The 22,651-nt window shown below is 41.1% G+C and overlaps 1 protein-coding gene across 3 annotated transcripts in view; it reads right to left on the reverse strand.

The window, feature by feature from the left end:
* rufy2 (RUN and FYVE domain containing 2) overlaps positions 1-22,651 on the reverse strand; it is a 30,353-nt gene that overhangs the window by 6,263 nt on the left and 1,439 nt on the right. The window contains exons 1-13 of one of the 3 annotated variants that reach the window (XM_062995556.1): positions 21,413-21,915; positions 18,203-18,376; positions 12,061-12,178; positions 7,562-7,663; positions 5,685-5,808; positions 5,136-5,200; positions 4,518-4,583; positions 4,367-4,436; positions 4,176-4,277; positions 3,004-3,120; positions 2,694-2,861; positions 2,224-2,321; positions 1,224-1,562 (exon numbers count right to left, since the gene is read on the reverse strand). In XM_062995556.1, the coding sequence (XP_062851626.1) occupies positions 1,454-1,562; positions 2,224-2,321; positions 2,694-2,861; positions 3,004-3,120; positions 4,176-4,277; positions 4,367-4,436; positions 4,518-4,583; positions 5,136-5,200; positions 5,685-5,808; positions 7,562-7,663; positions 12,061-12,178; positions 18,203-18,376; positions 21,413-21,710 (1,611 nt within the window). In that variant the 5' untranslated portion in view covers positions 21,711-21,915 and the 3' untranslated portion in view covers positions 1,224-1,453. Of the gene's footprint in view, positions 1-1,223; positions 1,563-2,223; positions 2,322-2,693; positions 2,862-3,003; positions 3,121-4,175; positions 4,278-4,366; positions 4,437-4,517; positions 4,584-5,135; positions 5,201-5,684; positions 5,809-7,561; positions 7,664-12,060; positions 12,179-18,202; positions 18,377-21,412; positions 21,916-22,651 lie in introns of those variants that run through there. The other 2 variants (XM_062995553.1, XM_062995554.1) reach the window with 2 other exon arrangements.

Raw genomic sequence — 22,651 nt, forward strand, 5'->3', positions numbered from 1 at the left:
ATAAGTGGTTTTTAAGTAGTTGTTTTGTCTAATATTTATTCATGAATAATTTTAGATTGCAAATAATTTCATATGCGTGATTCTGAGAATGAAAGTTTGATTTACAAACCCCATTTCCAGAAAAGTTGGGACATTTTGTAAAAAGCTATAAAACAAGAATCTGTGATTTCGCTCTGTGTGTATAAAGCCAGTGGCAGTCCAGCAACTGGCACAATTTTGATACGTTTAAATAAAACGCTTAATTACAGATTTTGTTTAAAATATAAACTATTTGGTTTCCTACAATTTCTCAAATGTATTAATGTTTTACCACACAAAAAGGCTTCTAAAAAATAACATATGTATAAGATATTGTAAACATATGTGGTATTTAGGGACAGTGGTAGCCTAGTGGGTAGAGCTTTGGGCTATCAACCGGAAGATTGGGGGTTCAAATCCAGGCTCTGCTATGCAGCCACTGTTGGGTCCTTGAGCAAGACCCTTAACCCTGTCTGCTCCAGGGGCGCCGTAAGATGGCTGACCCTGTGCTCTGACCCCGGCTTCCTAACAAGCTGGGATATGCGAAGAAAAAATTTCATTGTACTGTACACCTGTATATGTATATGTGACAAAGTACAGTATATATCATCTATCTATTTTATGATGAGCATGTAATTCCACTGACTTACCAGCAGATGTCATCATTCACCCCCTCGTTATGGGTCTGGTGACATCTACCGGTAGAGCAGAGGAACACGTACATGAACTTTATTTATTTATTTATTTATTTATTCATTTGTTTATTTATTTGTTAGAATTTTAACATCATGTTTTACACACTGTGATTACATTCATGACAGAAATGGTAGCTACTCTTTACACAAGATTTATCAGTTCACTAGTTTAATGTCAAACAGTCATGGACAATTTTGTATCACCAATTAACCTGACTGCATGTCTTTGGACTGTGGGAGGAAACCGCAGACACGGGGAGAACATGCAAACTCCGCACAGAAAGGACCCGGACCGCCCCACCTAGGGATCGAACCCAGGACCTTCTTGCTGTGAGGCGACAGTGCTACCAACCGAGCCACCGTGCCGCCCCATGCACTTTATTAAATCTAAAGGAAATTTTGGTACTATATTGTTTATTTTATATTTATTTGTAAGAACATAATTGTCGAACTGAGGCAGATTTCAAGGATCAATATTTCTCTAAAAATAAATACAAAATAACCTGTTAGGATATTTTAAAACGTCAAAATTTATTGAAGGTCTGGAGAAAAGACAGAATATTAAGGGTGTTTGTTGGTTCAGTGTACATTAGTATGTATCCAGTGTAACTACCACAGAAGAGAGGTTTGCTGTTATTATTAAATAATGTGGAAAAAACAACCTCCATCATTAAAACCCAAAAAGACGCCATGATGAGAGCAGCAGGACGTGTACATCTCGTCCTACATGACCAATAATATCAGAAAGAAATATCTTTAACCAGTTTGTACTGATGTTCTGTGTCAGTACTGGCGCATTTTACAAACGACATGGCCAGAGTTCTCGTCTGGCTGAGCAGATCTTTATCACTGTTTTATTTAAAGGCAGGAGATTTAAAAATCATAAAAGGGAGGAGACATAAATACCGGTGTAAAACAATGGTGTTAAAACAAAGTAGAGGATGAAGGGAAGAAAACAAGGAAAGAACAGAAAGGGAAAGAGGGCGTAAACATCAGTGAATTTTCATGTCATCCAAAGCTTTAAGTTGTCTTTAAGCAATGCAGTTATTTAATAAGCACAAACACGATGGCAGTAAATCAATGGAGAAGAAAGGGAGGAATGGAACATGTGTACAGAGACGTGAGTGAAGCTCTGACAGCACAGCGCCACGCAAAACACCAACACACGAGTGGTTACACGCGTAGTACAACCGTAAGAAACACGACATGCAGTGCTGAAGCTTTGTTAGTCACCAAGAGCGCCATGAACACACACACACACACACACACACACACACACACACACACACACACACACACTGTATCCTGAGAGATGCATTCAGACTGCCATTTCCAGCACAGCTTATTCTTTTATATTTAAAATGCCAATTAGTTCATATTAAAATTAATGTTTCCAACAATGTTCAGCCTCTAAATCTAAGGTATGACATTTTCCGCTGCTCAAACCAGACTGAATGCACTGCCCGAGTGTGATTCAGCATTACGCCAGACAGAACATGTAAACACTCACCTTTGCTCTAGCTGTTTCATAGTCGCTGTTATCTGATTGGTCTTCTCCTCCAGCCGTGCAATCATGTCATTCTTCTGCTTCAGGCCATCGTCAGAGGACTGCAACAAGTTATGAAATTAAACGTAGTTATTCTAACAGGACTCACATAAAATGATGATGGTATTTTTGTTTTATAAAGTGCTGCTGGAAACATAAAAATGGGAGGGGGGGTTATTATATGTATACAATAACCTGATTAATTAATCTAAATAAATAAATAGATCAGACAGTTACCAAGATAATCATAAATTGAGTTATTCAAATACATTTGACTTGACTTGAATTTGACACCAGTAAATTACAGTATATACAGAAAATACAGAAGAGCATCAGCAATTTGGCCAAGCCAATCCACCTTCTGCAGGTTTATGACAAACATAATGTTATATAGTCCACCAATGTTATTGTTTTAACTTGAGTAGCAGCATTACCTGCATTTTCTGGTACATTTCCACATTGATGGCTTTAACCTCATCTAGCTGCTGCCGAAGTCCGATCAGAGTGTCCTGCTTCTCATGGATGTCTTTTTCTAAGAGCTTCATGGCCAGTTCCATCTCCTGCTTCATGCTAACCTGCACCACCAACTCATTCTCCACATCCTGAAACACATGCAGGGATCATTTACTTATGTTTAATTTAGTGACATTTGTCATTAACTAGGTTAGGTGGTCGCTAGGGTGTTTCATAGATGGAAAAATTGTGATTAAAGGTCATTAAAAAGCAGTGATGCTGAGAACAGACCTGCCGGAGTTGACATTCCTCCCTCAGCTGCCTCCGTGCCTCGTTGTACATTTCGTCCAGGCCCTGCCGGGACTGCTTGTACGTGTCCAGCTCACAGGTGACATCGCCCTGTGTCGCCTGTACACAGCAGAGCAAAACCTGATACTTACAGACTGAAATTATTTAAAACAACACGCTGAAAAGCACATACTAAACATCTAAACGTCACATAAAAAATAACACATAAATAAATCTGATATTCTCGGCTTGAATAGGGAGGCTGGTGTGTTGTTGTGTGTTTTTATGCTATTTAGAAAAAAATCCCTGATATTAACTAACATTTATTTTTTATTTCATTTTTATTAACCACTTTATCCTGGTTAGGGTAGCAGTGGGTCCGATTCCAACCAAAATACATGGACGCAGGGCAGGAAAACACCCTGGACAGGTTGCCAATCCATCGCCGGGCTTCGATCACAAATTGTACCCAAACTGAAGCAGCATGCAAGATTTCACAATAGGGATTAAACACCGTGAGTCACTCAGAGGGACGATGTGAACGTGGAGAACTGGGTTAAATAGGGAAGTGGAGGAATACTTTACATTTTCTTATATCTATATCTATAATATACTTTTCAGTTCTGGAGGAGGAGGGAGCGGTTATTGTTGGTCTCCTGATGGGACTCATTCATGGCAACCTGCATTTGCCCATAGAAGCTGAGCGTCTCTTCACTTCAATGGGACTGCATGGAACGGGTTTTTTTCATTGCTTCGAAACTCACCGGTCATTGGATAAATGCCACGGACGCTGAGCGTCTCTGGGGGTGAATGGAGCTGTGGGTGGGGCTGGACGCTGAGCTTCTGCAAGATGATTGGAGGATCAGTCGAGAGGCTGAATCCCGTTTTGATTGACAGCTATATATATACATATATATACTGTATATATACACACTAAATGGTTTGTCAAATGCACTCAAGTTGCACAATTAATTTTTGTTTTTTTTAGTTAACTTGGTTGCGATGGATCTTAGCCAAATATCATAAATGTTGATCTATTTTAATAGGTTTGGTTTCTAATACAAAAATCTGTTAGAAATAAAGAAATAAATCAAAACCTGAAGTTAAGAATGGTAAAAAATGTAAATACATTTCCAAACGGCACAAATTCCAAACAGCACATACTCCCACAATACCTCGAGTCGTTGCTGTGCCTTCATGATGATCAGCGAGTTCTCCGATCTCAGCTGGTGGTTCTCTTCCTGCAATTTGATGATGTTGTTTTTCGCTATTGCCAACTACAAGAGCAGAACAAACAAAGCTGATGCTGTATTGAGGTTCACAGGTGACTTCATGGTATTTAATATACGGTTGGAAAACTCAATACCTCCTCGATCAGTTTGGAGTTTGATTTCTCTAACGAGTCGACACGCCCCTGCAGACCCTGAACCGAGGAACTAAAACAAGGAATAGTTTGGCTTTAGATAAAAAAACTCTAGGAAACTTTGCTAATGCTAATGAAATGCTAATAAACGTACTTAAGCTGCCTGTTTAGTTCTTCGACGTAGTTCTTCTGATCCAGTATTGCTGCAATTTGGCCATTTCTATAAAACACAGTGAGATATCATTACACTTGTTAGTGACAAACTTACTTTACAACGCTAAACAGAGATAAGACATCATATACACAACATAATAGAGGTGTTAATGACTATACAGAGGAGCTCGAGTGGTGCAGTGATTTATTACGCTAGCCCACAACAGCCAAGATCCAGGTTCTAATACACTGTAGATCACAATATATTTATTTATTTTATTTATTTATTAGGATTTTAACATCATGTTTTACACAATTTGGTTACATTCATGACAGGACAGGTAGTTACTGGTTACACAAGATTCATCAGTTCACAAGTTTAATGTCATCTCACTTGTATGTTTTTGGACTGTCGGAGGAAACTGGAGTTCCCGGAGGAAACCCACGCAGACACGGGGAGAACATGCAAACTCCACACAGAAAGCACCCGGACCGCCCCAGGGCATCGAACCATCTTACTGTGTGGCAACAGTGCTACCCATTGAGCCACCGTGTCACCCAGATCACACTATATAATACTGTATAACTACAATTCTTAAAATAAATAATAAGTTCTTACCTTTCTTCACTTCTGTAATCATCAATGTCGTTTTTTAAGTACATGGAGAAGTCAATCACCCCAACCTGAAAAATAAATATAACAAAACTGCACACTTAATCCCATTTTATAAAACAAGTGTTCTGTGCCAGGAAAGCAATACATTTGGTTCAAATTTAGCTGTACCATGTGAAATGGTCAAGGATTTACTAGTTTTGCCACAAGCTTGACGCTAGATATCAAATGTGACTGATTGAAGTGAATAAAGCTTTGTGACGTAAAAACAAATTCAGTGTTGTGCTGTCTGTACAATTCTGACTAAACATATTTTATTAGAACACCCAATATAAACTTGTGTATTGTATAAAGTACTGAAATCCCAAAGCTGCCATGAAATACATGTTTTGTACAAGTGCACGTACCACACAAATAATATCTGTTACAGTGAATGTATAGTGTATGCAGAGAGTGTGTCTGTATAGTGAATGTATCTGATAACATACTAACATAACAACTGGTGTAAATATAAGTAACTGTAACTAATGGCTACAATAAAAATAAATCCCATACTTGGGTATCCAGGTCTTCACCCTTTACACACAGGTTGGCATCGATGACGTTGAGTCCCACCAGGAGACCAACGATAACGGCTCCCTCCTCCTCCAGCATGACTGCAGAACTTTCATAGAAATCACTGCATGACACAAAAAAAGGACTGACATTGAAATTTCTGACTAAAGAGAAGTATTTTAAGAAAATGTAAAGAACTGTTCGTCCACTTAAAAATTCACTCTCAAACCCTGGCAGAGAAATACGAGTTTTACACAACTGCAGTTGTCTTTACTGTATATTATTTTGACTGTGAGTTTGTGGGTTATCCACTATGGTTAAAAGAATGCACCCCTATTAATTAATAAAGGGAGGAGAGTGTAGGGGTAACTCCATGTTAATACCCATGGATTTGTATGGTAAAATGTCCACATACCTTTTGGCCATGTAATGCATTTTTACATACAATAAAGAAACTGTTATGCACGCTTACTCACTAGTTTATACAAGGCTTACTGAATAAATAATGATCTGTGCATCTGTGAATTATTAATGTACAGAAAAACGTACAGGGCAATACATGGCGTCACCAGTACTATGGGATCTGGATAGTGATCGACCGATATGGGTTTTTTAATGTCCGATGCCGATACCGATATTTAGACGAAAGAAGTGGCCGATGGCCGATATATAAAGCCGATAATACCATTTTTTTACAACTAAAAAATACAATAATAATAATAATAATAATAATAATAATACAACAAAACAGAATTAATGATCTTAAGTAAACATTTATTTATCACTGTATATTCTTGTTTGCTCTTTTGGCCGTTCAAAAAATTAAATTAAAAAAATTAAAACTTTAAATAAAATACAAATTATTTCAAAGGTTTCAGTGCACTTAACATACACAAGCAGATAGCAGTATCTTTTTGTTTTTAAGAATGAACAAATATGCTTAAACCTCCAGGCTGGAGGATTACAATCCTTGTTCTTGTGCATTCACTGACGTCTGCCTGGAGAGTGGCAAAATGGACACACGGGGCGCTCTAACAACAGCCAGACCAATGACTGTATACAGTCACTGAGCTGACGGAGGCAATGTTTAAATATCGGCCTTGTGCGCACATATATCGGCCGATGCCGATTATCTAAAAAATGCCAAAAATCGGCCCGATTAATCGGCCGGCCGATTAATCGGTCGATCACTAGATCTGGATGAACGTTATCTTCAATGAGCAACTGAAAATCCATCTAAATACTATCCCTCTATGGTTCCTCAAAAGCTACACCCCCAAGTCTCTTGATGCATGCTCAATAATCCAGCTACACAAATCCACAAAGTTGAATCAATTAATCACCGCCGATCATCAACATAAGATCACCAATCTTATGTTCCAAGACGTGCAGATCCTTGACATGAAGAATGCTGGTTTGAACGAGGAGTCAAAGAGGCCATCTATGTGAAGAGGGAACGACCATCCCTGAACCGAGGAGGGGGGGGGGCTGAGAGTACATCTCTCACCATCTTACAATGCCGTGATAGGAGCTATACCCCAATCATGTGTGAATGGCACACATGGCCAATGTAATTAATGCTCATTGTGATTTGCAGATAGACCTGATCACCGGTTTCATTGTTACCTTTCACGTGGTGCATGGCAACACAATTAAGCAGCAAGCTTAAAAACAATTCACCATATTGACAGGCAGAGTGTCAAAGCGGTAAATATGTGCGCCACCTTACTGTGGTTTTAGCCACACATTATGTGAATGCAGCCTAAGGTTCTAGATTAGGTCCTGAATGCTGTGACTAACACACCAATAGAAACTCTCATTGTGAACAAATAATTAAGGCATTTAGGGCCTTATGAGGTAAATGAAGAGTCTCTTACCTGAGTATGTCTTTTCTGGTGATGAGTACACGCAGGTAGTCGGCTAATCTCTTCTGCATCAGTGCCAGTCTTAGCCATGCCCGCGCCCGGCCCAGTGGAGTCCTGATCAAATCCACAGACACAAACACAAATAAAAAAACCTTGTTTCATACAGTAAAATACGAAGTACAATATTAACTTTAGTGATAAATAGGAGATTTACTTTTTCCCTTTGTTAATCCAATATGTGATTGTGATGTCTGTTTTTCAAGGTTATTGAAAGGACAGCAGAATTACAGTTTGCAACAAATGCCTAACCAAGGAACCACAAACAGGGAACACATGAAAGATTTTAACACACCTAATCGAACATCAAGAAACAAACAATCGCACATTTACACAAGATCTTTATTTTTATCTTTATTATAAAATTACACCCTCTTCCTTTATTTCTTAAATCCTGACCTTTTTACCAACTGATGTCCCTTTTACTGTTTAATACAGCTTCAAGCTTTTGGGAGGATGGGAGGAAACCACCAGATCAGTCAGATCAAACCCACATTAAAACATGAAGATATTTTCACAGTGACCAGAGGCAGAGATCAAACCAAAATTCACAGGACCCATGGCGCTGTGTGGCACACTAACAACCAGTCACAGCACAGTACCAAGCTTATAGAATGAAAAGTAAGTATATAAAATAAGTATTTTTTTGTTAAACTAATTCATTCTAATAAACATAGTAGGTGGTGAGCAAAGAGAATTATAATAATCTTTGTTTTATTAGTGTTTGTTTTTGATGACATTAGGTGTGGCTACTTGCTTATAAGGCCCTCTTGTGTGCTAGTCTGAACTTTATGGCTCACCTGAGGTCAGTGGTTATGTTTATGTTATGTCTCTTCACTAGTTGAGGTCGTTTTTAATTATTACAGAAGCATGTCAGTTTTTAATGCTTCTGGTTTTTGCCCTGTCATTTGTACACAGATTAATCTGGGTTCTCTGAATCTTAAAATAATGTTTTGTACAGTAGATGGTGAAATCCTGAAAGGTCTTGCAACTGTGCATAGAGAATCACTGTTCCTAAAGTGGTGAACCTTTCACAGTGGTGAACTTTGACCTATCTTTGCTAGACAATAACTGAGCCTTTCATAAATGTTTCTAACCATTTAACAGACTTTCCAGTCTTACGTTGCCCATGTAACAACTGTTTAAGACTGTGTTGCAGACATAAAATTAGAAATTAGTGTATTGATTTATACAACAGACAGAAGTCACTGATTTCCTTTTTATTAGCATGTTTTCTACTGTCTGGGATCGGATTTGTAGTATACTGCTATGGTACCTAACTTGGGTATCTTTAATTAAATAAAGATCTGGCTTTTGTGGTGATTTGATTAATAATAATAAAAGTAAGTTGTTAGACATGAACAGGAAATGTGAAGAAAGTATAAATGTGATGTTTATATACTGGCAATGCTTTGTCATCAGCAACTTCGCTCCAATCCTTGCTGAAGTGCAGTGGATGATGTACATGGCAGTATACATTTTTACTAGTAAGATATAGTCTATTTAAAGATACCGTGACTATTTGTGATACTGAGATGTGATACTTTGTTTTCTAGTTTAAAGCATTTTTGATGAGTGTCAGAGTCACCAATACTGAGGGGCGAGTTCTGCTCTCCATGACTATTACTTTTTTCAGCATTTGCAAGTTTCATGTCTCAGACAACATGAACTGAAATTTCCACTTCCTCTTTTTGCTTAATTTATCTATAAAAAGCAGACCTGCAAACCGGAAAGCAGTGTGTCCACAGTGGAGTGCAGGTTCAATCTGTCTACTGGCAAGCTAGATTCAATTATAATGATTATACAAATACTACGTGAGGATCTTAAATGCAAAATATTCTCTTTTTGGGTGCCTTAATCTTATAGACAGAACTGAAGGATACTGCATACTGTGGTGTCATATTTATACATGTCTAACAACATTATATTTGTATTTATATTCCCATACATTGTCTTGCAGTAAGTATTAACCCATCTTAAACTCTTCCACATGCTGTAGTGCTACAATCAGGATCTCAAACAAATATAACTGTGCTTATTTGTTATTTATCTACAAAATACTAAATCATTTTACAGTGGGGAAAGTCAATACATCTTATTTGGAGTTTGCAAGACGGCATGGATACTCAGCAAACATGTGGACAGAGGTTACAGTTTGAGATGAACAGATCTGTACGACGGTGTATTAGGGCCACTTTAAAGAATAAAAATATTTTGAGAATAAAATCAAAATATTCCGAGATTAAAGTCAAAATAATTACGAGATTAAAGTCAAAATATTACGAGATTAAAGTCAAAATATTACGAGATTAAAGTCAAAATATTACGAGATTAAAGTCAAAATATTTACGAGATTAAAGTCGAAATATTATGGCCATAGCAACCTCCTTGTGTTAAAATGAGGGATGTTCATGATTTGTACTTCGGTTTCACAAATAAAGAAATCCTTGATCTCCTGCACATCAGCACCAATTTGTTATTAGCATAATGCTGAAACGGCTTTGCAATAAACTGTGTTTATTTAGAAGAACGTGCGCCACCGGTGCGCTCGGCGTCTGCGTCGGCACCAGTACTTTAACAGAGCCTTATGGACTTGTACGATAAACTAAAGCCGTATGGCATCGCTATAAATGATTGCATTGACAGGTTTAGTCATCATGTCATGTGGATGGAAATGTACAATACAAACAGCCACCCAAAAATAATCACGGGTTACTGGATAACCACAGTAACACTCATTAAAAGATGCCCTCAGCGCTTGCGTGCCGATCCAGGTACTGAGACCCGTGCTTCTCTGAACTGACAAGCCTACGACGGCTGCACACTCTCTGGCCATAATATTTCAACTTTATCTTCAAAATCATTTTGACTTTAATCTCGAAATCAAAACTTAAAAATATTTTTTACAGTGGCCCTAATACACCGTTGTAAATCTGAAACCAAAATAATAAATCATATTTAGCTAATAAAATATACACTATATGGCCAAAAATATGTGTACACCTTACCATGAGTTTTTTAGACATCCCATTCCAAATTATAATAATAAGGAATTGGTACCCAGTGCATGGCTGGGAAAGCTCCCCATGAGATTTTGAAGTGTGACTCTGGGAATTTCTCAAATTAAGTCAAAACAGCATTTTTAAGGTCGGGCGCTGATTTTGGATGAGAAGGCGTGGCTTGAATTTAGTCTTTCAGTTCATCAGGTCTTTTTTTCTGGAAGCTAAAGTCCTCCACACCAAAATCATCACACCATGTCTTTATAGACACCATGTCAAGTTTTTCCTAAACTGTTCCCACAAAGCAATTGCAATTGCAGTCACCAAAGACATGCGGTCAGATTAACTGAAGATACTCTTGAATTAGAAGCTGCTAGAACATAGGTAACACTGTCCACAGTCAAGTGAGCTTTACATCGTTATGGCTTAGAGACTACTGCGCAAGAAATGTGTCCCAGACATTGTTCTTTCTTTGTTTATACAATCAAATACAAACTTTGAGCTACAGTTTTGGAGTAATGGGTCCTTTAATTTCTGTTCCTAAACTGTTACCACGGAGTTAAAAGCATATGATTAATTCTGGTTTCATTTCTGTGTGGAGTTTGCATGTTCTCCCTGTGTCTGTGTGGGTTTTCCCTGGATGCTCCTGTTTCCTCCCACAGTACAAATACATGCAGTAAGGTTAATTGGAGATACTAAAGTTGAGTGTAGGTATGGGTGTGTGTGAATGTGTTTGCCCTGATAAAGCGGTGGTACAACAGACATTATAAAACGGATAGTTCCGGTCCTAAAATCTGATTGGCTGAGCCGCGTTCGAAGCCGTTGTAAAATCCCCGATAAACTCACACCTATGACCACCTCACATCATTCCATATTAACACGCCACTGAATACAAAAGTTAATGTTATTTTCGCCCTCATGTTGCCTAGCAACACTGTTAATTGAACTATTTTGCATCGCGGAAGAACGCTTTATTGTAAGTTTATACACAATAAATACATTTATGAATTAAACATTGTTGTATTTATTATATTTTATGTTGACCGCCGTTTTATAAAAGCAATAAGCCACTCGAGACCGTGCATTACTGTTATGATTTTAGCACGGGGAAAGAAGTTTTAGGCACTCCGCTTCGCGTCGTGCCAAAAACGTCATCCCCATGCTAAAATCACAGTAATGCACGGCCTCTCGTGGCTTATTGCTTTAATAAATGAATGAATGAATGATTTGATAACATAGATTTTAAACACCTCTTAAAAGTGGGTGTGGCTGAAACACCTGAACTCAATAATTAGCAGATGTCTCAATACTTTTGGCCATACACTGTCTAATTACCAAGCTGAATGGACGCCTTATCTAAAACAAACTGTGCTGATAGTCAAATAGTGTACTATAGAAATATTATTAAATAAGTAAATAATAATAGTAAATAAGCAGCTGTATTAGTGGGCATACTTGAGGCCGGGTAAGTCTCGAACACTGGCAGCGATCTCTCCCGCCTCTGGGCACAGCTTCTCCACCATCTCCAAAGGTCCCCACAAGGACTTGTTGTATCCAAGAAACGTCTTCTTTACTAAAGCCGGACATAAACGAGTTAGCCAAGCGACTCGGAACTAAATCCACATTCACAGAAAGCACAAGTAACACATAAAACAATAACACATTAGCACTCTTAAGAGGATCTACACGGGTTACCATGGCTGTTAAAACACTTCCATTAATTATTACTCATTTCCCAGCATGACTATCTGTCCAGTTCTAAATATAATGATGATACAATATATGTCAGAAAGTATGTGGACACTATTTATTAGTACACTTCTATTATTAGTAAGTTACAAGCTAAAATGGACATAAGCACCCATAGCTAACATGTTAAATGTATATATACATGTATATATATATATATATATATATATATATATATATATATATATATATATATATACACAGGGGTTGGACAAAATAACTGAAACACCTGGTTTTAGACCACAATAATTTATTAGTATGGTGTAGGGCCTCCTTTTGCGGCCAATACAGCGTCAATTGGTCTTGGAAATGACATATACAAGTCCTGCACAGTGGTCAGAGGGATTTTAAGCCATTCTTCTTGCAGGATAGTGGCCAGGTCACTACGTGATGCTGGTGGAGGAAAACGTTTCCTGACTCGCTTCTCCAAAACACCCCAAAGTGGCTCAATAATATTTAGATCTGGTGACTGTGCAGGCCATGGGAGATGTTCAACTTCACTTTCATGTTCATCAAACCAATCTTTCACCAGTCTTGCTGTGTGTATTGGTGCATTGTCATCCTGATACACGGCACCGCCTTCAGGATACAATGTTTGAACCATTGGATGCACATGGTCCTCCAGAATGGTTCGGTAGTCCTTGGCAGTGACGTGCCCATCTAGCACAAGTATTGGGCCAAGGGAATGCCATGATATGCCCAAACCATCACTGATCCAACCCCATGCTTCACTCTGGGCATGCAACAGTCTGGGTGGTACGCTTCTTTGGGGCTTCTCCACACCGTAACTCTCCCGGATGTGGGGAAAACAGTAAAGGTGGACTCATCAGAGAACAATACATGTTTCACATTGTCCACAGCCCAAGATTTGCGCTCCTTGCACCATTGAACCCGACGTTTGGCATTGGCACGAGTGACCAAAGGTTTGGCTATAGCAGCCCGGTCGTGTATATTGACCCTGTGGAGCTCCCGACGGACAGTTCTGGTGGAAACAGGAGAGTTGAGGTGCACATTTAATTCTGCCGTGATTTGGGCAGCCGTGGTTTTATGTTTTTTGGATACAATCCGGGTTAGCACCCGAACATCCCTTTCAGACAGCTTCCTCTTGCGTCCACAGTTAATCCTGTTGGATGTGGATTGTCCTTCTTGGTGGTATGCTGACATTACCCTGGATACCGTGACTCTTGATACATCACAAAGACTTGCTGTCTTGGTCACAGATGCGCCAGCAAGACGTGCACCAACAATTTGTCCTCTTTTGAACTCTGGTATGTCACCCATAATGTTGTGTGCATTGCAATATTTTTAGCAAAACTGTGCTCTTACCCTGCTAATTGAACCTTCACACTCTGCTCTTACTGGTGCAATGTGCAATTAATGAAGATTGGCCACCAGACTGGTCCAATTTAGCCATGAAACCTCCCACACTAAAATGACAGGTGTTTCAGTTATTTTGTCCAAACCCTGTATATATATATATATATATATATATATACAGTGTATCACAAAAGTGAGTACACCCCTCACATTTCTGCAAATATTTTATTCTATCTTTTCATGGGACAACACTATAGACATGAAACTTGAATATAACTTAGAGTAGTCAGTGTACAGCCTGTATAGCAGTGTAGATTTACTGTCTTCTGAAAATAACTCAACACACAGCCATTAATGTCTAAATGGCTGGCAACATAAGTGAGTACACCCCACAGTGAACATGTCCAAATTGTGCCCAAAGTGTCAATATTTTGTGTGACCACCATTATTATCCAGCACTGCCTTAACCCTCCTGGGCATGGAATTCACCAGAGCTGCACAGGTTGCTACTGGAATCCTCTTCCACTCCTCCATGATGACATCACGGAGCTGGTGGATGTTAGACACCTTGAACTCCTCCGCCTTCCACTTGAGGATGCGCCACAGGTGCTCAATTGGGTTTAGTCCATCACCTTTACCTTCAGCTTCCTCAGCAAGGCAGTTGTCATCTTGGAGGTTGTGTTTGGGGTCGTTATCCTGTTGGAAAACTGCCATGAGGCCCAGTTTTCGAAGGGAGGGGATCATGCTCTGTTTCAGAATGTCACAGTACATGTTGGAATTCATGTTTCCCTCAATGAACTGCAGCTCCCCAGTGCCAGCAACACTCATGCAGCCCAAGACCATGATGCTACCACCACCATGCTTGACTGTAGGCAAGATACAGTTGTCTTGGTACTTCTCACCAGGGCGCCGCCACACATGGTGGACACCATCTGAGCCAAACAAGTTTATCTTGGTCTCGTCAGACCACAGGGCATTCCAGTAATCCATGTTCTTGGACTGCTTGTCTTCAGCAAACTGTTTGCGGGCTTTCTTGTGCGTCAGCTTCCTTCTGGGATGACGACCATGCAGACTGAGTTGATGCAGTGTGCGGCGTATGGTCTGAGCACTGACAGGCTGACCTCCCACGTCTTCAACCTCTGCAGCAATGCTGGCAGCACTCATGTGTCTATTTTTTAAAGCCAACCTCTGGATATGACGCCGAACACGTGGACTCAACTTCTTTGGTCGACCCTGGCGAAGCCTGTTCCGAGTGGAACCTGTCCTGGAAAACCGCTGTATGACCTTGGCCACCATGCTGTAGCTCAGTTTCAGGGTGTTAGCAATCTTCTTATAGCCCAGGCCATCTTTGTGGAGAGCAACAATTCTATTTCTCACATCCTCAGAGAGTTCTTTGCCATGAGGTGCCATGTTGAATATCCAGTGGCCAGTATGAGAGAATTGTACCCAAAACACCAAATTTAACAGCCCTGCTCCCCATATACACCTGGGACCTTGACACATGACACCAGGGAGGGACAACGACACATTTGGGCACAATTTGGACATGTTCACTGTGGGGTGTACTCACTTATGTTGCCAGCTATTTAGACATTAATGGCTGTGTGTTGAGTTATTTTCAGAAGACAGTAAATCTACACTGCTATACAAGCTGTACACTGACTACTCTAAGTTATATCCAAGTTTCATGTCTATAGTGTTGTCCCATGAAAAGATATAATGAAATATTTGCAGAAATGTGAGGGGTGTACTCACTTTTGTGATACACTGTATATATATACATATATATATATATATACAGTGTATCACAAAAGTGAGTACACCCCTCACATTTCTGCAGATATTTAAGTATATCTTTTCATGGGACAACACTGACAAAATGACACTTTGACACAATGAAAAGTAGTCTGTGTGCAGCTTATATAACAGCATAAATTTATTCTTCCCTCAAAATAACTCAATATACAGCCATTAATGTCTAAACCACCGGCAACAAAAGTGAGTACACCCCTAAGAGACTACACCCCTAAATGTCCAAATTGAGCACTGCTTGTCATTTTCCCTCCAAAATGTCATGTGATTTGTTAGTGTTACTAGGTCTCAGGTGTGCATAGGGAGCAGGTGTGTTCAATTTAGTAGTATAGCTCTCACACTCTCTCATACTGGTCCAACATGGCACCTCATGGCAAAGAACTCTCTGAGGATCTTAAAAGACGAATTGTTGCGCTACATGAAGATGGCCATGGCTACAAGAAGATTGCCAACACCCTGAAACTGAGCTGCAGCACAGTGGCCAAGATCATCCAGCGTTTTAAAAGAGCAGGGTCCACTCAGAACAGACCTCGCGTTGGTCGTCCAAAGAAGCTGAGTGCACGTGCTCAGCGTCACATCCAACTGCTGTCTTTGAAAGATAGGCGCAGGAGTGCTGTCAGCATTGCTGCAGAGATTGAAAAGGTGGGGGGTCAGCCTGTCAGTGCTCAGACCATACACCGCACACTACATCAAATTGGTCTGCATGGCTGTCACCCCAGAAGGAAGCCTCTTCTGAAGTCTCTACACAAGAAAGCCCGCAAACAGTTTGCTGAAGACATGTCAACAAAGGACATGGATTACTGGAACCATGTCCTATGGTCTGATGAGACCAAGATTAATTTGTTTGGTTCAGATGGTCTCAAGCATGTGTGGCGGCAATCAGGTGAGGAGTACAAAGATAAGTGTGTCATGCCTACAGTCAAGCATGGTGGTGGGAATGCCATGGTCTGGGGCTGCATGAGTGCAGCAGGTGTTGGGGAGTTACATTTCATTGAGGGACACATGAACTCCAATATGTACTGTGAAATACTGAAGCAGAGCATGATCCCCTCCCTCCGGAAACTGAGTCGCAGGGCAGTGTTACAGCATGATAATGACCCCAAACACACCTCTAAGACGACCACTGCTTTATTGAAGAGGCTGATGGTGAAGGTGATGGACTGGCCAAGCATGTCTCCAGACCTAAACCCAATAGAACATCTTTGGGGCATCCTCAAGCGGAAGGTGGAGGAGCGCAAAGTCTCGAATATCCGCCAGCTCCGTGATGTCGTCATGGAGGAGTGGAAAAGCATTCCAGTGGCAACCTGTGAAGCTCTGGTAAACTCCATGCCCAGGAGAGTTAAGGAAGTTCTGGGAAATAATGGTGGCCACACAAAATATTGACACTTCAAGAACTTTTACTAAGGGGTGTACTCACTTTTGTTGCCGGTGGTTTAGACATTAATGGCTGTATATTGAGTTATTTTGACGGAAGAATAAATTTACACTCTTATATAAGCTGCACACAGACTACTTTTCATTGTGTCAAAGTGTCATTTTGTCAGTGTTGTCCCATGAAAAGATATACTTAAATATCTGCAGAAATGTGAGGGGTGTACTCACTTTTGTGATACACTGTATATATATATATATATATATAAATATATAACATGCTTGAAGCCATGCAGCAGCATCAGTGTTTGCTTACAAATTCTCATTTGACTGAATGGGCACAAATTCCAACAGACACACTTCAAGAGAAAGGACAGCTGTACCAGAAGAATGAAAGCCGTAAAACCGTCATGTTTTACACTTTGGTTACACTCATGACTGGACAGGTAGTTACTGGTTACACGAGGTTCATCAGTGTAGGTCTTAATGTCAAACATGACAGTCATGGACAATTTTGTATCTCCATTTCACCTCACTTGCACATCTTTGGACTGAGGAAACCTACGCAGACATGGGGAGAACATGCACACTCCACACAGAAAGGACCTGGACCGCTCCACCTGGGAATCAAACCCAATTTAAATGAGGAAGTCCAACAAGATCATAACCGGGTGTCCACATTATTTCTGCCACATAGTGTCATTAAAGTCAAAGGTTAATGAAAATTAAAAGTCAAAGGTTAATGAGACATTTATGGCACAGCATTCTTGGGATTTCAATTTCCTAATTTTTAATTCCTAGTTAGTGATTACACTGGGCTATAGATTGTGTCTTTTTATGGCCAAATAAATAAGGTGAGTTTGACTGTAGCCATTTAAAAGTATGTGACACAGTGGACCCTTGGTGCAAGGTTAAGAAAAGAAAACTGTCCCTTATGCAAGAAGAAAATTTCTTTGGATGTTCAGATATAATCCAAAAACAGGTTTGTCTTGAATTAGAAGCTGCTGGAACATAGGTAACACTGTCCACAGTCAAGTGAGCTTAACATTGTCATGGCTTAGAGGCTACAGCACAAGAAATGTGATTTAGTTTTTTCTTTGTTTATACAATCAATAACAAACTCTGAGCACCAGCTTTGGAGTCCTTTAACTTCCTTCTGGATCAATAAAGTATCTATTTATCTATAATATCTACAGGTATTAATATATTTTGAGAAAAACCGCATTGACAAAAGTGCCGTCCACAGTTTTTACATTTATTTGAGTCCAGTGTTGATTGGATTAGTATCAGGAAGACGGCTCCTGATTACGTTAAACAGTATAAAAGGTTTGGGTTGTGAGTGCTGTACCTTTGAGGCCGTGCTTCAGACAGTGCTCCATGACCACAAAGAACTGCTGCAAAGGCGGATAATCAGAGTCCAGCGTCCGACCGAAGCTCAGCGCTGACTCAATCAGCCCTTTAATGCTGAGCTTCGCCATGTTCAGCAGGTTCGTCCTTTCCACAGCCATGGGATCCCGAAAAGCTGGAAGTAAAAACAAAACCAACAGAACAAAGAATCACTTCTGAATGAAGATAAGCAGTAATGTGATTATTCTTGGGTATAATGGGCTTATTTTAGAGGTGCTTATGAAACAGGCTTGATCATGTGGTCAGCTGATTTTACTTAAACTTTAACCAGTGAGTAGCTTCCAGCGTGTTTCTGTGTTTCCATTCATGTGTGCAGCAGAGGAATGCACCCAAACAGCAGGTCAGCGTCCCATTTCCTCTTCCTTTATGCTTGTTTTACGACTATATACAACCTATGCACTGCGCAATATAACCAACACAGATCATATCATAAATACACCACTAAAGGAATTCCGCTTATTCCCCAACTACTGTTTCTGTAGCGTATAAATAATAATAAAAATAAACTAGTTTTGGCATATTGAGAAAAAAACCGAACTAACCTATTCACTCAGCTGCACCACATTGCTGTCTTGTTTATTATTACAGTACAATACAACAAAATAAAATATTATTTAAAATAATAGAGCAATTTGCCACTCAGGTGGCGCAGCAGTAAAATCACAAGCTAGAACCAGAGCTGGGATCTCCAATACATCGTATCGAGTCTCAGCTCTGCCTGCCGGCTGAGGCTGAGCGGCCACATGAACAACGATTGGCCTGTTGTTCATATCTGGGCGGGACTAAGCCGGATGGGGTCTCTCTCTCATAACTGGTGCAATTACGACTCTGCTGGCTGATTGATGGCGCCTGCGCAGAGATGAGAAAAGAGTGCTCTCAGGGTGTGTCTCACCGTACACAACGCTGAGCTGCACTGCATTCATCAAAGTGTAGGTGATAAGATGTATACGGCTGCTGCCCACGTGTCGGAGGGGGCATGGGTTAGCTTCGTTCTCCTCGATCAGAACGGGGATCGGCATTGGTGGAGAGGAAGCATGACGCAATCGGGCAATTGGACGCGCTAAAAGGGGAGAAAATACATAAAGAAAATATTAAAAATAATAGAGCAATTTAATAGTGGTTCTACATTCAGGTCGCACATCAGCCTAATAAGCCAGCCCACCTCTAGCACCTTGGCCAGACACTCAACAGAACAAAATTAATCATTGTCCTGTCGAGGCGCTGGCAAGTTTGGCAAAGGATAACGGAGAAAATAGGGCGGTCCTGTCTGTGTACATGTTAGAATTCACTGCTGGTCAGTGTAAAGACCTGTAGGAGGAAGAGTAAGCAAACCTGTGCTCGCTATCAGCATGCTCAGTGGTTAAGGTACTGGACTAGTGATCAGAACGTCTCTGGATTAAGACCTGCCACTATTTACTTGCCACTTCTGGGCTCCTAAGCAAGGCCCACAATTGATTGCATTGTATTCAGTAACAAATGTAAGTTCCTTTGGATTAAAAGATCTGCTAAATGCAATGGAAGGTTGCCAGAGTGCACGGAGTTATGTATTATTTATTTATTTATTAGGATTTTAATATCATGTTTTATACATCATGACAGAAAAGGTAGTTATTCGTTACACAAGATTCATCAGTTCACAAGTTTAATGTCGAACACAGTCTTGGACAGTTTAGTATCTCTAGTTCACCTCACTTAAACGCCTTCGTATTGTGGGAGGAAACCGCATCTCCATGACTGTGTTCGATATAACCTTGTGAACTGATGAATCTTGATCTTGTGTAATGAGTAACTACCGTTCCTTTCCTACTTGTGGGAGGAAAGCAAAGCACCAGGAGGAAACACACACAGACACGGGGAGAACTCACACCGGCCGGGGAATTGAACCCAGGCCCTTCTAGCTGTGGCCCATAGTGCCGTCCAGAATATAAAAACAGTTTTAAATAACAAAAACACATAAAGCAACCCTGATGTACAACATATTTAGGAAAACCTGATCTAACACACCCTGGAAGAATTAACATCTGGAAGGAGGTGATGTCATGCTTCCAGATGTGACTCTGAACAGTGAGTGGACAGAATCTACCACGTGATGTGAGCCATATGACTGTAGCACAAATGAGGGCTGATTCCCAAACGGCTCAATGCTATTTTACAAAGCCTGTATTGTACATATGATTTATTTTTATATTTGGATGTGTTGGCGTATTTATTTAGGCAGGATAATGAGCATCATGTTAATAATGTAACGTTTATGATACAGCGTATACACTGCCAACGTTGTTGATAAGCAGGGTACACCAAGAAAACAGAACGTCTCTACTTGATATTTATCCATATACACGTGTACAGTATTCAGTCATTGTCTGTTTTACCACCGCTTTACAGGTCCCAACAACCTGGACAGGGCCTACATACACAGAGGAAACCCACAAAGACTTGGAGAGAACATGCAAACTCCACACTGAAAGGACTGCTGCTGGGAATCGAACCCAGAACCTTATTTCTGCGAGGCGACACAGGACTGCTCCTCCTGGGAATTTACTGTCTGTTTTACCACTGCTTTATCCTACTCAGGGTCAAGGTGAGTACATTTACTGGGCGAAGGGGAGGAAACACCCTGGACAGGTCGCCAGTCCATCACAGGGCAAACACACACACACATATACCATACGATAACGAGGAGAACATGCAAACTTCACACAGAAAAGGCCTGGACTGCTCCTTCTGGGAATTTACTGTCTGTTTTACCACTGCTTTATCCTACTCAGGGTCAGGGTGGGTATATTCACTGGGCGAAGGGGAGGAAACACCCTGGACCAGTCCATCACAGGGCAAACACACACACACACACACATATACTGAGGGAAGAAACCGGACCACCCAGAGGAAACCCATACAATCACGGGGAAAACAAGGACCCGGATCACTCTATCTGGTAATCGAACCCAGAACAGTGCAGTAATCATTCATACATTTACTCTTTACTTGATATATATGTACATATACACGTGTACAGTACATTTAAATACTATAGAACAGAGTTAAGGGCCTTGCTGAAGGGCCCAGCAGCCCTGCATGGCAGAGCCTGGATTCGAACCAGCACCCTTCCAGTTAAACAGCGTTTCTCTATCGTGTTAAAGCCGAAACTCACCACTGACGCTCCACTCCTCGGAGAAAGCGCACACTTTGGGTTCGGCTACCTTCGGCAGGACGTGAATTCCGCTCGAAATGGTTTCCGAAGCTTTCCGAGCTAAAGCGAAAATGGGAGCCTGCCATCTCCCGTCCGTCCTGCTGCCACATCCGCTGCTGATACTGCTGCTTGTGCTGCTGCTGCCGCCGGCTGCCTTTTCTCCTTCGTCCTGTAAGCACAGGATCCCGAAGACTTGCGCTTTCTCTTTGCAGACATCCGCCTCCGCCAAGGTGAGATCCGCTTCTGCAGGTGCGGCCATCGTTCACCGTAAACACCGATCCTACCGAGCCGCTGCGTTCAGCTCCCCAGCACCAGCACCATCTTCACCACCGGGCTGGGTCTCTTTGTTTTAGAGGATTCCTTTAGAAGCACAACGCTGCTAAAACTAGCACGATCGTTCAGATCAATCCGTCGGTGAGAATAAAGCAGCGCATCGCAGAATCGCCACCGTGTTTACAGCCACAGCTTTTCACCAGCACTGCCCACTGACGTCATCCTGTACCAAATACAGAGGCTCTGCTGCCCCCTGCTGCCCATTTCATACATCACCACATAGTGCGTGTACAAAACATTCACCAAAAGTACACTAATCATTCATTCTTTTTCTTAATCCGCTTATCCAACTAGGGTCGGGGGGGCTATCCCAGCTTTTCAATGGGCGCAAGGCACACAGTAACACCCTGGACGGGACGCCAGTCCATCGCAGGGCAGACACACATACACACACACCCATTCACTTATAGGGCAATTCAGTGTCTCCAAATAACATGACTGGAAACCGGAGCTCACGGAGGAAACCCGCGCAGACACGGGGAGAACATGCAAAGAACATGCACGCCAGGTATCGAACCCAGGACCTTCTTGCTGTGAGGCGACAGTGCTACCCACTAAGCTACCGTGCCGCCCACTGTTTAGCCTACTCAGGGTCACGGTGGGTACATTCACTGGGTAAAAGGGAGGAAACACCCTGAACAGGTCACCAGTCCATCACAGGGCAAACATGCAAACATACACACAAACACACACACATACTGTATATACTGTGGGAGGAAACCAGAGCACCTCCCACCTAATCCTAACCCTAACCCTAACCCACGCAGACACGGGGAGAACATGCAAACTCCGCACTGAAAGGTACCAGATCATCTGGGAATCGAACCCAGAACCTTATTTATGTGAGGACACAGTGCTACCCACCAA

Source organism: Trichomycterus rosablanca, chromosome 5, assembly GCF_030014385.1.
Source record: "Trichomycterus rosablanca isolate fTriRos1 chromosome 5, fTriRos1.hap1, whole genome shotgun sequence".
NCBI lineage: Eukaryota > Metazoa > Chordata > Actinopteri > Siluriformes > Trichomycteridae > Trichomycterus > Trichomycterus rosablanca.